The following is a 15,102-nucleotide window of genomic DNA, read 5'->3' as shown; positions in this document are numbered from 1 at the left end:
CTCCTAGGGGCTCCTGGCTCTCCTGTTCAGAGTTAATGCAGTGATTTCAAAAATAAAAAAGAACTGGAAAAGGGAGCGCCATTTTTCTACAAGTGACTGTTTTAACTGATGGAGCTGTGCCCTTTTATAGTGCTTTGTGGTAGGTAAAAACAGTCCAGGATGGGGGTGTATGTGTGTGGCTTTTTTTTTTTTTTTAATTATTTTATTTTCCCCTTAGGAATATCAGGCATCTTGACTTTGGTCTTCCCTGTGGTGTTCTGGTTTATTTATTTAATTTTTTTTGGAGGTCACATGTTGTGAGCGCTTAATCGAAGAGGAAGGGATGTGGGGTCATTAACAAAGACATCCTTTCTCCAAAATGTTAACTAGGCACTTGAATTAAATTTGTGTTAGCAGAAAACAGTTTTAAACAGTCTGACCAAAAATCCCTTCTGCTCTCAGTTATTGAAATGTCACTTTCTTGACTCTTGTGATGTCCTCATTTCATTAGTTCTCCAGTCGTCACAGTGAAGGTAAAGATTGTGTCATAGGTCATGGACAGGTTGCGGGCAATAAACAAAAATTCACTGAAACCCATGACCTGTCTGTGACTTTTACTAAAAATAATAGAGGGGATTCTGAGGGGGGATGACTGAAGCCCGAGCCCTGGGGGGGGAAGAGAGCCTGAGCCCTGTTGTGGTGGTGTAGGTCCAGCACCCACTGCCACAGCGGCTGATGGCTCTGAGGTCCCTGCTGAAGCCCCAGCAGCTGACAGCTCCAGGGTCCCCACTGCAGCCCCAGTGGTTGATGGCTCCAGAGTCCCCACCACCCGCGATGGCTCAGAGCTCCGGATGCCCGCGACTCTGCCCACGGCGGCTGGGAGCTCCAAGTGCCCCTCACCAGCTGACAGCTCTGCCCCCACCACCCTGGGGCTGAAGCTGAAAATGTCATGGCGGTCTCTGGAAGTTATGGAATCCATGATCTCCATGACATAACCTTCATCCAGCCTAGACAGGATCATCCTGTCATGTCATTCATGACATCCAGCCTAGACAGGATCTGAATTTCTCAGATCTTTATATGTCACAAAGGGCGCAAGTCCAGTTTTCCTCTTGTGCAGGTTGCCTTTATTGGTGGAGGTGAGGCTTTCTGAACTGCCAGGTGCCCTGCTAATGCATGTTGGGTTACTGTGTTCCCTTTGGGAGGCCCAGATTCCTGGTGGTAGATCATGTTAGAGATCTTGGGACCTTTTCTCTCTGCTCATTTTGTTGCTGTGATTCCCAGGGAACTCCAACTTGGTCTATGCCATCATCCGCAAGCGGAACGTGTTTCACCAGCTGGCCAACTTGCCCACGGATGCTCAGTCCATCCAGAAAGCTCTGCAGCGCAAGAAGAAGACGCCAGAGCCCATTTCTCGCACCAACTCCCAAGATGGGCTCTCCATGGAAGGGTCCCGCCCTGCTGCTCCTGCTGAACCAGGGACACTGAAGACTAGTCTGGTGGCAACTCCAGGTCCGCCGTGGCTCACTTTTACAGTGGGGGGTTGATGAGGAGGGCCTAGAGGCCTTCTCTACAAGATGTGGCCAGGACTCAGCCTTCGCCTGGGTTTTGGAGAAGTCTAAGGGCTTGTCTATGGGAGCAAGTTGCACCAGGGTAACTATATCGGTTTAAAAATTATTCAAATCTGCTCAATGTGCAGCGGCAGTCAAAAAAGCTAAGCGAATGTTGGGAATCATCAAGAAAGGGATAGATAATAAGACCGAAAATATTGTATTGCCTTTATATAAATTAATGGTACGCCCACATCTTAAATACCGCAATCAAATGTGGTCTCCCCATCTCAGAAAAGATATATTGGAATTGGGAAAGGTTCAGAAAAGGGAAACAAATGATTAGGGGTATGGAACAGCTTCCATATGAGGAGAGATTAATAAGACTGGGACTTTCAGCTAGGAAAAGAGAGGACTAAGGGGGTATATGATAGAGGTCTATAAAATCATGGCTGGTGTGAAGGAAGTAAATAAGGAAGTGTTATTGAAATTAATAGGCAGCAGGTTTAAAATAAACAAAAAGAAGTATTTCTTCACACAATGCACAGTCAACCTGTGGAACTCCTCACCAGAGGATGTTGTGAAGGCCAAGACTATAACAGGGTTCAATAAAGCACTAGATACATTCATGGAGGATAGGTCTGTCAATGGCTATTAGCCAGGATGGGCAGAGGTGGTGTCCCTAGCCTTTGTTTGCCAGAAGCTGTTCTGTTCATTCCCTCTGGAGCACCTGGCATTGGCCACTGTTGGAAGACAGGATTTTGGGCTAGATGGACATTTGGTCTGACCCAGTATGGTTATTCTTATGTTCTAATGGGGCAGAAAGCTGTGGGCACTCCTCTCTCAGGGTAAGAGTGGCTTAATGCAGTTTAGCCTAATTCACTTAGGAACAGGTTTAACTAATCTGAAATAAGCCACTCTTAGGCTGAACGGAGGCTCCACACAGCCTTGGGCCCCAGTTTATTGGTTTGGATTCATGCCTGATGTTATACCAGTGACTCTTGCTCCTGTAGACACAGTCACTCCTTTACCTATATGGGGTGAGGGTTATGGCAAAGGGAGAGCATTTCAGATGGAAACAGAAGTGCAGGGAATTTGTTTTTGTAGACCTAAAGGATAGGCCAATTCAGAGCTCTTGCTTAGACTTTCTAACTCTCCCTCTGAATTCAGGCATTGACAAGCTGACAGAGAAATCGCAGGTATCGGAAGACGGGACCATGCGCTCCTTAGAGCCAGAGTCTTCACAGTCTCCTTCGGAGGGTAGCCCGGCTGCGGTCATTAGTGACACAGAGTCCTGGAGCGGGGTAAGGCCCTGTGCTCCTCTCCTGCATGGAAAGGTCTGTAAAACAGCACCGAATGGGTGAAAGTCTATGAACCCCGAAGGAGAGGCCCTGATAGGACGGCCTTCGCCCAAGGGGTAAAGTCTATGGTCCTAAGGCAGATTGCAAAGCTATAGAATTTAAAAACCTCGTAGCCCAAGGACACTGTGGCATAGAAGCTGCCAGCCTTGCTTTCTCTCCTGACAGGGCTTGACTGAGACTTTCATCTAACGCAGCAGCAGTTCCACTGTTTGTGCTGAGGAGACACTTCACGCTCTGTGAATCACCGTAGTTAGTGCTGGGCTCCCAGGTCTTTGTCACAGTGTCGGCCTGCTACTTTCCCATCAAGAACCACCAAGCTGCACTATTCCAGTTCCAGCAGAGCCAGGCTGCTCTTTTATTGCATGCCATTAATTCTTCAGCCAGCCCTTTCCGTGCAATACTGCAAACCCGGAGGCTCTTTCTCAGGGCACACCTCGTGTGCCGTCATATGGGCCCTCTCCCTGATAGGGAAGGGATGTTTATAGACATGGCTCTGCGTAAGCACTCAGACCTAGAGCGGGAAATTCTTCTAAGTTTTGTTATAATCTTTCATTTTAGTTTTCAGGAATGTCTTGCTATTTCATTTTAGCCTGGCGTCCTGCCCTCTGGGGGTGTGAGGCGCTATGGGGGGTGAGGTGTAGAGCAAACCACCCCACACTCAAGCTGCAGTAGCAGTTCCTGTCCTGCAGGGCTGGGGCTGGCTCCCCGTTCTCGGTGGTGTGACCTGGCAGTGCCACGTTGCCATGCCTGGAGCAGGGAGCCGGGCCCAGCCCCACGGACAGGAGCTACAGGAGCCGCTGCAGTGGAGTTTTTGTTTTATGTCATTTGAATAGTTTTTCATTTTATTTTGTGTTTTGCATTTGAGAAAAACATGGTGCTCCTATTCATTATCCACCATGGTGTTTTGCTTCCCTATGGACATTGCGTCTCCGGCAACTGGAGGGCAAGACTATCCCTTGTGCAATATGTGACCTTTCCCCAGTTTCTCTTCTGGGTTCCCTGTGCCTTGTTTGGAATGGCTGGTCAATCGCACCCATATAAATTCACCCAGTGTAGAACAGAAGTGGGCAGGGGGCAGTGGTTTGGTTTGGTTTGGTATGTATGTGTTGGAACCTGCCTAGGGCGAACCTGGTTAAAGTAAAATTAGTATTTGTATTAATACCTAAGAGCTCTAGTCACGGACCAGTAGCCCTGGATTGTCTCAGCATTGTAATGTGCAGGCTGCTCTTTCAAACACAGGCAACCTCTGCTTAGAGTTCAGAGTAGCAGCCGTGTTAGTCTGTATCCGCAAAAAGAACAGGAGTACTTGTGGCACCTTAGAGACTAACCAATTTATTAGAGCATAAGCTTTCATGGACTACAGCCCACTTCTTCGGATGCATATAGAGTGGAACATATATTGAGGAGATATATATATATACACACATACAGAGAGCATGAACAGGTGGGAGTTGTCTTACCAACTCTGAGAGGCCAATTAAGTAAGAGGAAAAAAAATTTTTTTTTTGAAGTGATAATCAAGCTAGCCCAGTACAGACAGTTTGATAAGAAGTGTGAGAATACTTACAAGGGGAGATAGATTCAATGTTTGTAATGGCTCAGCCATTCCCAGTCCTTATTCAATCCTGAGTTGATTGTATCTAGTTTGCATATCAATTCCAGCTCAGCAGTCTCTCGTTGGAGTCTGTTTTTGAAGTTTTTCTGTTGTAAGAGAGCCACTCGCAGGTCTGTCATTGAATGGCCAGACAGGTTAAAGTGTTCTCCCATGGGACTGGGAATGGCTGAGCCATTACAAACATTTAATCTATCTCCCCTTGTAAGTATTCTCACACTTCTTATCAAACTGTCTGTACTGGGCTAGCTTGATTATCACTTCAAAAAAAAATTTTTTTTTTCCTCTTACTTAATTGGCCTCTCAGAGTTGGTAAGACAACTCCCACCTGTTCATGCTCTCTGTATGTGTGTATATATATCTCCTCAATATATGTTCCACTCTATATGCATCCGAAGAAGTGGGCTGTAGCCCACGAAAGCTTATGCTCTAATACATTTGTTAGTCTCTAAGGTGCCACAAGTCCTCCTGTTCTTTCTGCTTAGAGTGAAGCTGTCCAGGCCGATCTCAGCTCTCATTTAAAACAAATCCAGTTTCTTCCCTTTTCCCTTGAGAAATGTAAACTGCTTTCTCGGTCTGAAAGTTTGTCACAGATTTCCCTTAAAGATCACAGGTTATTCATGGCCCTTGTTCCCTCATCCCCACGGCTGCTTGGGACGGGACTTGGAGATGTGTGAAACCTTCCAACATGGGCACCTTGATGGTTGCATAAAACCCAGTCCAATGGCATTCCCTTTCCCTTGCCAGCTGGCTGCCTACCGCTGAACAACTCATGCATCACAAGATTTAGCAGCTCAAAGGCACCGTTGCGGTCTAATGCACTGAGCAAGTGACCCCTTCTCCTCTAATGACTCTCTCTCTGGCTTTAGTTATACACGAGCTTAGGGGGTCTGATCACATGTCTCAAAAGGCAGGACGGGGGCCATGGAGCCCAATCTTGCAGACACCTACACACGTGAGTAACTATGTGCATGAGTCCGTGGGGACTACTTGCATACCTAAGTGTTGGCAGGACTGAGGCCAAACAGTAGACTTGATGAGATGAGCAGCAAAACCTAGGGAGGGGTGGGGTGAGGAAGGGTCGGGGTTATAATAGTACAGTCACATGGTACTTTAGTTTAGGCACATGCCTATCTCCATGGATCCACATTGATCTAGTTGGTTCAGACTATCTAAACAAAGTGAGCAGGGAACACTTGCGTAAATCATGTCCCTTTTTTAAACTGGCTATTTCCACACTCTTTCCCCCCACTCCCAAGACCCTTAGCCCAGTAGTGTGAAGTTCAATCTCCTGCCCACACTGACTGAGTTAAAACACTCCATTGAGCTTACTGCAGTGATCTCCTCTTATCAGTGGGAACCATCTCGAAAGCATCTTTGTTTAACATATTGCAGCATAATTCCATCCAACGTCCCCTAAACATGTCAGCAGCAAGTCAGCTGCTAGGCGATGGCGGGAAGTGGGGAAGGACTAAGAGAGAGAGAGAGAGAAAGAGGAAGGGGGCCAGGGCAGGTCTGCTAAAACAGGTATTTTTATGAATTTATTTTTAGAAGCTTGATTGAAACAGGATACTGAAGCTGAACCATAAGGATGTTATAACTGCAAACATTGAAAAACTGCCTTATCATTCAGATGTTGACTAGACCAGAATAAATAGAATTCCAGAGAATTGAGATTCCCCCGACTTGTTTTCCTGATCCTTCTGATGCCCTCATCCTATAAGGTGTGGTGCTGGTTTTGGCCCCGAGTCACCAGGTTAGTTAAGTAAGTACCTGTCTTTAAGCACATCAGGAGTTCCATCAGAGTCAGCAGGACAAATCTAGGCCTTCATCTGCCAGGGTTCTGTGGAATAAGCTCTGTGCATGGTCACACCTCTGTGGAGGATCAGTGACATTCCCTCTGCCCAGCAGCAGAAGTGACCCATTCCTAAGTACCAGCACTTCTGTGATTCTGGTTGTGAAGATGACCTGCAGGAACCCACGTAGAGCTGGCTTACTGCCTCTGTGAGTATAGATGAGATAATGACCTTAGGAAGTGAGAACTGGTTTCATTAAACTCGGTGGGGAGTGTTGATGCTAAGCCATAACAATGACAATATAAAGGTGACTCGCAAAGGAAATTTGGGCTCCTTTTTACCCTATACAAAGAAGGCCTGAAATGATTTTATAAAGGGGGTATTTTTCCAGCTTTTTGAGTGAGAGATATTCAGGTCTAGTCTTCTAGGAAAACGTGGCAGACTCTCGAGTGACCACAGAACTAGGAGGATTATGACAGCACTAGAGTCTAGAGCGTAAAACCAGAGTAGTTGAGAGGGGAAGAGGTTTGTAATCAGACTATTTAAAACTCTTTGGTCAAGGCTCTCAAAAGTGACTAGTGATTTTTAGGGCCTATGTTTTGGTTTCTCTCTGAAGACACCCTAAAGAGGCCTGGCTTGTTTTTCACAAAGTGCTGCTAACCCAGTCTCAGAAAATTGGGCCCTGTTAAGGTGTTTCAAGTTGGGCACCAAAAAATGGCAACCCCTCCAAATCGCTAGTTGCTTTGGCTTCTCTTTTGTTTGCTTAATCCCTGTATGACTCAGACCTTCTTTCCGTATTGGAAAGAAGCAAAACACAGGCCCAAACTCACTTTCCCCCCTCATATAGGTCCCCTTAACTATTCCACTGCTCCTGGGCTTAGTAGCAACATCAAGGTTCGTGTCCAGAGTTGTAACCTTGCCACTTCCTCGTGCAATTTCAGCCCTGGCTAATCTCTCTTTGAACCCAGGCCATTTCACAGTTAAAGTCTAGTGCATTAGATCGAACAGTGGGTAATGAAATGCTGGTGGTGGTACCTTTTCCCCGAGGACCTGGCCAGGCATAGTGATTCTCCAGGATGGCCAGGAGGACGAGACGGTGTTCAGCAGAAAAACAGATACTGCTAACTATTCCATGCTCATACTGACTCTGATTGTACATTAATAGGAGACATTGCAGCCCAAACGGGATCGAAGGCGTCTGTCCAGTGCATCCTTGAGCGGGCAGTGGACACCGACTTCTGACTGGGTGAGAGGAGCTGGGACAGGGGAGATGCCCGAGGAAGGGGATTGGGTTCGAACTCCTGTTTCTAAAGCTGGGATGTCCCAGCTGCTGCAGATGAATCTCTCTGCAGAGATTTCCACTGATTTGGGGCCTGATCCAAAGCCAGTGGAATGGCTCCCATAGAGTGAGCTTTAGGTCAGGCCATTGGTGTGTATCCAGGCTTCTGTACTAATGTGATAGGCCTTAGAGAGAGACCCTAAGTGTGGACAATCCTCTCCAGGGATTCCCACTGACTCGCTGTTTAGCCCACTAGATACACATCCCTCTTCAGGGACTTCCAAATCTGAATACTCAACATACTGTAAGCAGAGATACTTGAAATGCTAAGCACTAACATAACCTGTGAGCTGTTCAGACCCTTCTCCATGGGGCACTGATCTCCTTGTGGGGGGGTTTCACCCACAGGTGCTGTCTTGGAAATCGAAGCTGCCTCTGCAGACAATCATGCGGCTCTTACAGGTGCTGGTTCCCCAGGTGGAGAAGATCTGCATTGATAAGTAAGTGTGTTGTGTTATGTAATAGGTGGGAGGCTGCAGGGGTTTGATTGGAGGCTGGTTGTGAGAGGCTAAAGGATATGATGTCATCTGGGAGACAATCTAAGATTTGACCAGGGGTGGACTTGAGTGTATGCTTAAAGCCCAGGAAATCAGGCCTTTAATTCAAGTTCATGTATGTCTTTACTCTGGCGGTGCGTTCAGCTAGATTTACAACTCCAGCAGATACCAGGTGCTAGAGCTCTCCTCAAGCTTTCTGTTTATCTCGTCACTTACACAAGCTCCTCTTTTCAGTGGGAGCAGCTCAGGAGTCAAGTCTGGGGGGGGGGGGGGGAGGGGAGGGGAAGGTGTGTGTGTGTGTGTGTGTGTGTGTGTTTGTTTGCCTGGGTCTGCTGCAGCAGATTTCACAAATGGCAATTGACGATGTCCTGGATGCTCCCGTTCTCGCTCTCTCTGCAGGGGCCTCACAGATGAATCTGAAATCCTCAAGTTCTTGCAGCATGGCACTCTAGTGGGACTGTTACCTGTCCCTCACCCCATCTTGATCCGCAAGTACCAGGCTAACTCGGGCACTGCCATGTGGTTCCGAACCTACATGTGGGGAGTTATTTATTTAAGGTAAACCAGCTAGATGCATTCTTAGCCCATCTCTGCCTAGCACTAGCAAGGTTTTGGTGCAAATCCCTAGTCTGTAGAATAGCCAGCTCTAGCCACTCCCTCCCTTAGCCGGTGTAGAGTGCTGGGAGAACGTGCAGCTACTCTAGGACTTTCCTTTTCCAGCAGCAGGTGCTATAGGGAATAGTGTAGTCATGCTGGCAGTGGGAGAGCACAACTGCTCCAATGCCTGCATCTCCAAGCAGGAGGTGTTGCAGGGAAATGATGGAGGAGTGCTGCCTGCCTGGGGTCTTGCAGCTCCTCCTGTCCCTGCCTCTGCTCACAGGAGACACTACAAGGCATTGGGCTAGGAGCGCCGGCTTTGCGGGAGCTCACAGCTGTTGCATTCTCCTCTTTGCCGTGCGGTAAATGTCTCCATTCTTGTTATCCCAGCTGGCAAGACTTGAGTGCCATCAACATTGGTTTGTTTCATAGTAAGTGACGTGACCGTCTCTTTCTCTTCCAGGAATGTGGATCCCCCCATCTGGTATGACACGGATGTGAAGCTATTTGAAATTCAGCGAGTCTAAGATGAGAGAAGGCACTTACCTCTGATCAGAGAGAAACACTGGAAACAAGGACCTCGCTGTGCGTTGCTCCATCACAGCTATTTCTGCATTTCACAGCCAGCTGAGAGACCAAAAGGACAATCACTTCCATTTACCTACCTGTCATTTGAAGCTTTAATCAGGATCTGCTCAGAGATACCTGCCCCTTAGCCCACCTCCCTTCCTATCCCTCCCCAGGAACCCTGAGTGAAAGATGCCTAGGGAGTGTCCATTGTGGTTGTTGCACTAGAAACCAGACCATTCTTAGCTCTTCTGTCGTTCTCTCACTCCTGGCTTTGGTCTGGAGACAAACCTGAACCTGACCAGCTGGAGGCTATGACCTCCGCTCCCTCACTCCCTGGTCAGATTCAGCATTTGATTAAAAGACTCTGAATGTAAAGAGTTAAACTGGGTCAGCGAGGGAAGCTGCTGCTGCTGCGGGAGGTGCGTGTTTTTTTTATTGTAGAAATACATAGCTTTTGTGGTTCTTTTCCAAAGAATTTATTCCAAGACTCCATCAGGTTGCAGGTCGTCTTGCTGCTGCCTCTCCTCACTGTCCATGGCAGGTCTGGAGGATCTTTATTTACCAGCTGAATTAAAAGGGAATGCTAAAGGGAATCTATTTGTTCATCCACCTCATGTCTGTGTTTTGAGTCCCTCTTTCCTTCCCCTTCGGTTGCTGTAAGCCAATGCTTCAATGCAAAGTCCAAAGCTCTGCCCTTTCCCTTTCTTCCCCACTTTGCCACTCACTGCCCTGGAGGTTTGCAGACCTGGAATGGTGCTGTGCCCTTAGAGATGGGCTCTTTAAATGACCAGAGTGTATGTGTCTAAAGCCACTTTGAATACCTTACTCAGACTAAGGGGGTCAGTGCAAAGGCTGGGAGAAAAGGGCTGGACCTGGAGGCATCAGCAGGCTTTTCCTTGCAAGGAGAAAGGAACAGTTTGTATCGCTGTCCAGCAGCCTTTTCCAATTGATTGAAGGGACAGCATTGTCTAGCCTTGGAAAAAGCTATATCCCACCTTCCTTGCTGGGCATATTGTCACGACATGTGGGGAATGGTGGAAGGGATCAGTTGTGCACTGCTTTTTCAGGGCAAGGGGTTGAACGAAGGTCTCAGGGAAGTCTTAAGCAGCAAGTTGAAGGCAGCAGGAGAAAAGCAGCTAGACACTGGTGGGAGTGTCCACTGGGGTGAAGTTGGATCCTTCAGAAGGCCTTGATGGCTTCTGGATTAAAAAAGCTAGACTGTATTGGATCTCAGGCATGGTAAGTGTGGGAATCTATAGTTTGCAGGGACATTAGGAGATCATCTGCCTCACTCACAACATATTGTGATGCCATGTTTGATGCAGCAGTGCAGGGTTGCAGTTCTGTAGATTAGGGCATGAGCCAGAGATGTTTCTGTTCCACTGGAAGGTCCTTATGTTGCAGAAGTGGGCCACAGGATGAGGGGGATCCTCTCATGGACCAAGTTCTAATTCCTCTACTGCTTAGTCCTTTAGTGTTTCATTCTGCAGACTGCCAACGACAGCCATTCTTGATCCTTAGCTTTAGAACCACTGCTGTAGATGACTCCATGTCAACCGTTCTCCCTACCTGTATGCAGGGGGCAGCCACCCAGTAGTACTTTCCCTTATGAGGAGCTCCATGCTGTGGTATGGGCAGCCACCGTGCAGTAGCCCTCTTTCCGGTTTAGTATGGGTAGCTCACTGATCTAGTATCAAAGCAGTCCCCCTCCTGTGGTGCTGGAACTGGACTAAAACCCCCAGCTCAGTTTGGTACTGGAGTATAGCCTGGAATATCCTTGAAGGACAAGGGATAGATGAAGGGAACCTTTTTTCTCTCCACCCCCAATGCATTTTGTCGTCATTTCCACCACCACCACCCCCCTTCTGTATAAAGACATTTACAGATTGAAGTCTATATTTTGCTTGGAAATCTCTCATTGGAAGAATGTGATTGATGGAGCCCTGGTGATGGGCCGACATCTGATTGTACCGCACCTGCACCTCACAGCTGGACAAGGGACTTCTGGTGTCCCGGATGCTTGCTTTTCCCCTGCCCGTCACGCACACTGGTTTTGTGGTATCTTCCGGCCTTTCAGTTTGCTTTGTATATCTTCTGTTCCTTTGTGAGTTCCTCTGCAGTTTTATGTTCCTTGATGTTTCAGGTTCATGTTCCTTGATGTTTCAAGTTCAGTCTTTGTTCCATGAAAATCAAATTGCACTGTAAACTATTTGCTCACCTATAGAGATATAAAAATTATCTTAAACATGGCACCTGCTTTGACTCTGTCTGTTCCAGAGGGGGTTTATGATCTTGTTTGTGTTACTTCTGGGGGCCTACTGCATGATTTATGTGACTGGAGGGTATGGTGTCCTGGTTTCCTTTGCAACGGGTGGCTTCCCACCTGGTTATCTCTGGTAAACTTACCTGACCTGTGCATTCCTGGCCTTTGATATGCTGCGATTAGGGTCTGTTAAAATGACTGAGGTCAAGGGCTTCACAGGATTCCAACAAAGGATTAGATACTTATATGAATAATGAGTACATAGAAATAATGAAATATAGGGCTAAAGGACCTTGAGATATCATCAAGTCCAGCCCCCCGTACTAAGCCAGGATCCAGTAAACCTAGACCAACCCTGACAGGTGTTTGTTCAACCTGTTCTTAAACACCTCCAGTGACGGGGATTCCACAGCCTCCCTTGGAAGCCTGTTCCAGAGCTTATCTCTCCTTAGAGTTAGAATTTTTTCCCTAATGTTTAACCTAAATCTCCTTTGCTGCAGATTAATTCTTCTTGACCTATTTTCGGTAGACATGGAGAACAATTGATCACTGTTCTCTTTGTAACAGCCCTTTACATGTTTGAAGACTTATCAGGTCCTTTCTGTTTTATTTTCTCAGGACTAAAAATGCTCTGTTTTTTTTAACTGTTCTTCACAGGTCAAGTTTTCTAAACCGTCTATCATTCTCTACTGAATTCTCTCCAATTTGTCCACATATTTCTTAAAATGTGGCACCCAGAACTGGACACAGCACTCCAGCAGAAGCCTCACTAGTGCTGAGTAGACCAGGACAGTTACCTCCTCTGTCTTACATACGACAGTCCTTTTAATACATCCCAGAATGATATTAGCCTTTTTCACAACTGCATCACAGTGTTGACTCATATTCAATTTGTGATCCACAGTAAAACCCCAGATCCTTTCCAGCTAGAGTTTTGATTTTTGTTGTCCTATCTACTTTGGGAGATATAAATTCTGTGCCTCAGGGCTTAACAAACTACCTATGGTTAGAGAGAGACCTTCCCTCTGGGCAGGGTATTCCAGCATTGTCCATTAGGGGGTTTCTTGTACCTTCTGAAGCAGCTGATGCTGGCCTCTGTAAGATGCAGGATACTGTTGTAGCTGGACCACTAGTCCAATCTGGTATGGCAGTTCCTATGTTCCAGAGCTGACTGGTTATTGGCCTCTTTATCATTGGTCAGTGAGACTTCATAGGTAAGTTCATGATGTTGCCACAAGAGACCACATCCCAGTTTCCCTCTCATGCTGTGTGTAGACATTCATTGTACATACAGGGTACATCTACACTGCTAACTCCCCCATGGCAGCGACCCTCAGAACTGGGTCTACAGACTCGGTTTACGGGGCTTGTGCTACGACACTAAAAATAGCCACTTACAAGTTCCCACTTGGGCTTTGAGGGGGATGCGTCTCAGAGCCCAAGCTCCAATCTGAGCAGGAACATCTACACAACACAGTGTGAGCCTCGCAGGCCTGAGTCTGTAGACGTGGGCTCTGAGACTCGCTGCCACGGGTGTGTTTTTGCTGTGTAGACATGCCTGCAAAGTGCTAGTATTTGTATCTCAGTGTTAGGCCTCCAGAACTTCCTGATCAGCTAGGCCCTATCAACTCAAGCGTGACCTTCTCAAGCAATTTTCCTCTTCCCCATGCACATACATCATTGCTCCAGTATCTTTTGCAAACAAGGGAGAAGGTTTGAGAGCTTGTTTTCATTTGAAAGGAAAAGACCTCCAGTGTGTTCCTTGGGTGAGATTCCTGGTGCAAACTGAAATGGAAGTAATAATTAACTTTATTGGTGCCTAATTTATTCAGCTGTAATTTCTCCTGACATTTCTTGTTGACATAAGGCTTAGTAAAAGTATTTGAGGCAAAGTCCATGCTCACTTGACCAGTCTCACTTGTAACTTCCAGACTAGTTGCAGTAATTGTGATCTGTACCCACTGGGATGCCAGTGTCAGGGGCTCTTCGGAGAGGCATTTCCGAGTGCCATTAGCTCTCTCTGCCCCTGACTGTGGCTTGTAGGGTGTTTGTTTTTATACAAGGCTGCAATTCTGAGAATCCAAGCTCTGAACCTAGCCAAACCCTTCTTTAGACTGATTTATGTTGGATGGGAGCAGTAAAGGTAGTGGTATTTGCACTTTAATCCATCAGCCTTGGTTAAGTGACATGAAGGATTTTGATAGCAAGAAAAGATGGATTGATTGTAAAATCGGGACCTGCCCTTAAATCTTTATATAATCTTTGTACTTGGGAAGGACTGGATCCGAAGCCTGTTGCAACCAATGGGGGGCTTTCCATTGATTTCAGAGGGCTTTAGGTCAGGCTCTGTGAGCAAAGGGCGAAACAAAGACTGCAATAGCAAACCGTGACTGTTCAAATTGTCTTTATTTCTATTCACTGAGCTCAGTGGGCCCTCGGTCACGAGGGCCACCGTTAGCCTCTGTGCATTCCAGTTCCCCACCGAAGTGCCTTTGGTAAATCAAACACCTGATGTGTTTCTCATCAAACACGGTGCGGTGCATTTTTACTCCCGGATTTGCACACAGGTTAACGCACATTGCTCCATTCTGTACAGACTGTGGAAAGCACAAAGGGGGGAGTCACAGTAGAATTATTATTAGCTTATTTTAGGGGTTTCGTAAATTCCAAGGCTAGAAGGGACCATGGTGATCATCTAGTCTGACCTCCTGTGTAACACAGGCCAGGGAACTGCCCCTAGCTAGGCTTTCAAAACGGCAGGCAATGGTGTGACCTTCACTAGCACAAAAGGATCAGCTGATTCCATGTCATGAGAGAACAAGAAACCCACTCAATAAAAAGCAGGACTGAAGAATGTCAAGTATAAGCTAAGTGGTAACTATAACGCTTCTCTAGCGCTTTTCACCGGCGGCGCGCCGAATGCCTGTCAGAACCTTCATTGAGCCCAGTTAAACGGGGTAAGTGGTTTCGTTCCCATTCTACAGACGGGGACATAGAGACACAGAGCTGTTCATGGCCTGATTTCCAGAGATGCTGAGTGCCCATACCTCCCTTTGACTTCAATTAGAGTTGTGGGTGCTCAGCACTTCTGAAAATTGATCCCCGAGGCCCACATCCTCCAGGGTATTCAGGCGCCCTAGGCTGTGTCTACACTTAAAACACTACAGCAGCACAGCTTTTGTGCTCCAGCTGTGCTGTGGTAGCACTTCTGCATAGACACTCGTACAGCGACGGGAAGGGTTCTCCAGTCGCTGTAATTAATCCGCCTCCCTGAGAGGTGGTCGCTAGGTCAACGGAAGAATTCTTCCATCCGCCCAATGTGATCTACACCGGGGTTAGGTCGGCAATGAAAAATTGACACCCCCCCCCCCCAGAGAGATGTAGCTATGCCGCTGTACGTTTTCTGTGTAGACCAGCCCTAAGTCTCATTGAATTCAATGAGAGTAAGGCCAGGTCTACACTAAAAAGTTAGGTTGACCCAGCTACATCACTCAAGGATGTGAGAAATCCACCCCCCTGAGTGGCAAAGTTAAATCGC

The 15,102-nt window shown here is 47.1% G+C and overlaps 1 protein-coding gene across 2 annotated transcripts in view; it reads left to right on the top strand.

Moving 5' to 3' along the window:
- Positions 1–11,550, top strand: part of HID1 (HID1 domain containing) — a 44,205-nt gene extending 32,655 nt beyond the window's left edge. The window contains exons 14-19 of one of the 2 annotated variants that reach the window (XM_054047112.1): positions 1,264–1,491; positions 2,700–2,833; positions 7,464–7,544; positions 7,986–8,077; positions 8,534–8,692; positions 9,195–11,550. In XM_054047112.1, the coding sequence (XP_053903087.1) occupies positions 1,264–1,491; positions 2,700–2,833; positions 7,464–7,544; positions 7,986–8,077; positions 8,534–8,692; positions 9,195–9,258 (758 nt within the window). In that variant the 3' untranslated portion in view covers positions 9,259–11,550. Of the gene's footprint in view, positions 1–1,263; positions 1,492–2,699; positions 2,867–7,463; positions 7,545–7,985; positions 8,078–8,533; positions 8,693–9,194 lie in introns of both variants that reach the window. The other variant, XM_054047111.1, reaches the window with a different exon arrangement.
- Positions 11,551–15,102: the final 3,552 nt, after the last annotated feature.

This window comes from Malaclemys terrapin, chromosome 13 (assembly GCF_027887155.1).
Source record: "Malaclemys terrapin pileata isolate rMalTer1 chromosome 13, rMalTer1.hap1, whole genome shotgun sequence".
Lineage (NCBI taxonomy): Eukaryota > Metazoa > Chordata > Testudines > Emydidae > Malaclemys > Malaclemys terrapin.
Note: the sequence above shows the minus strand (reverse complement) of the source record. Positions and strands in the feature narration are given on the sequence as shown.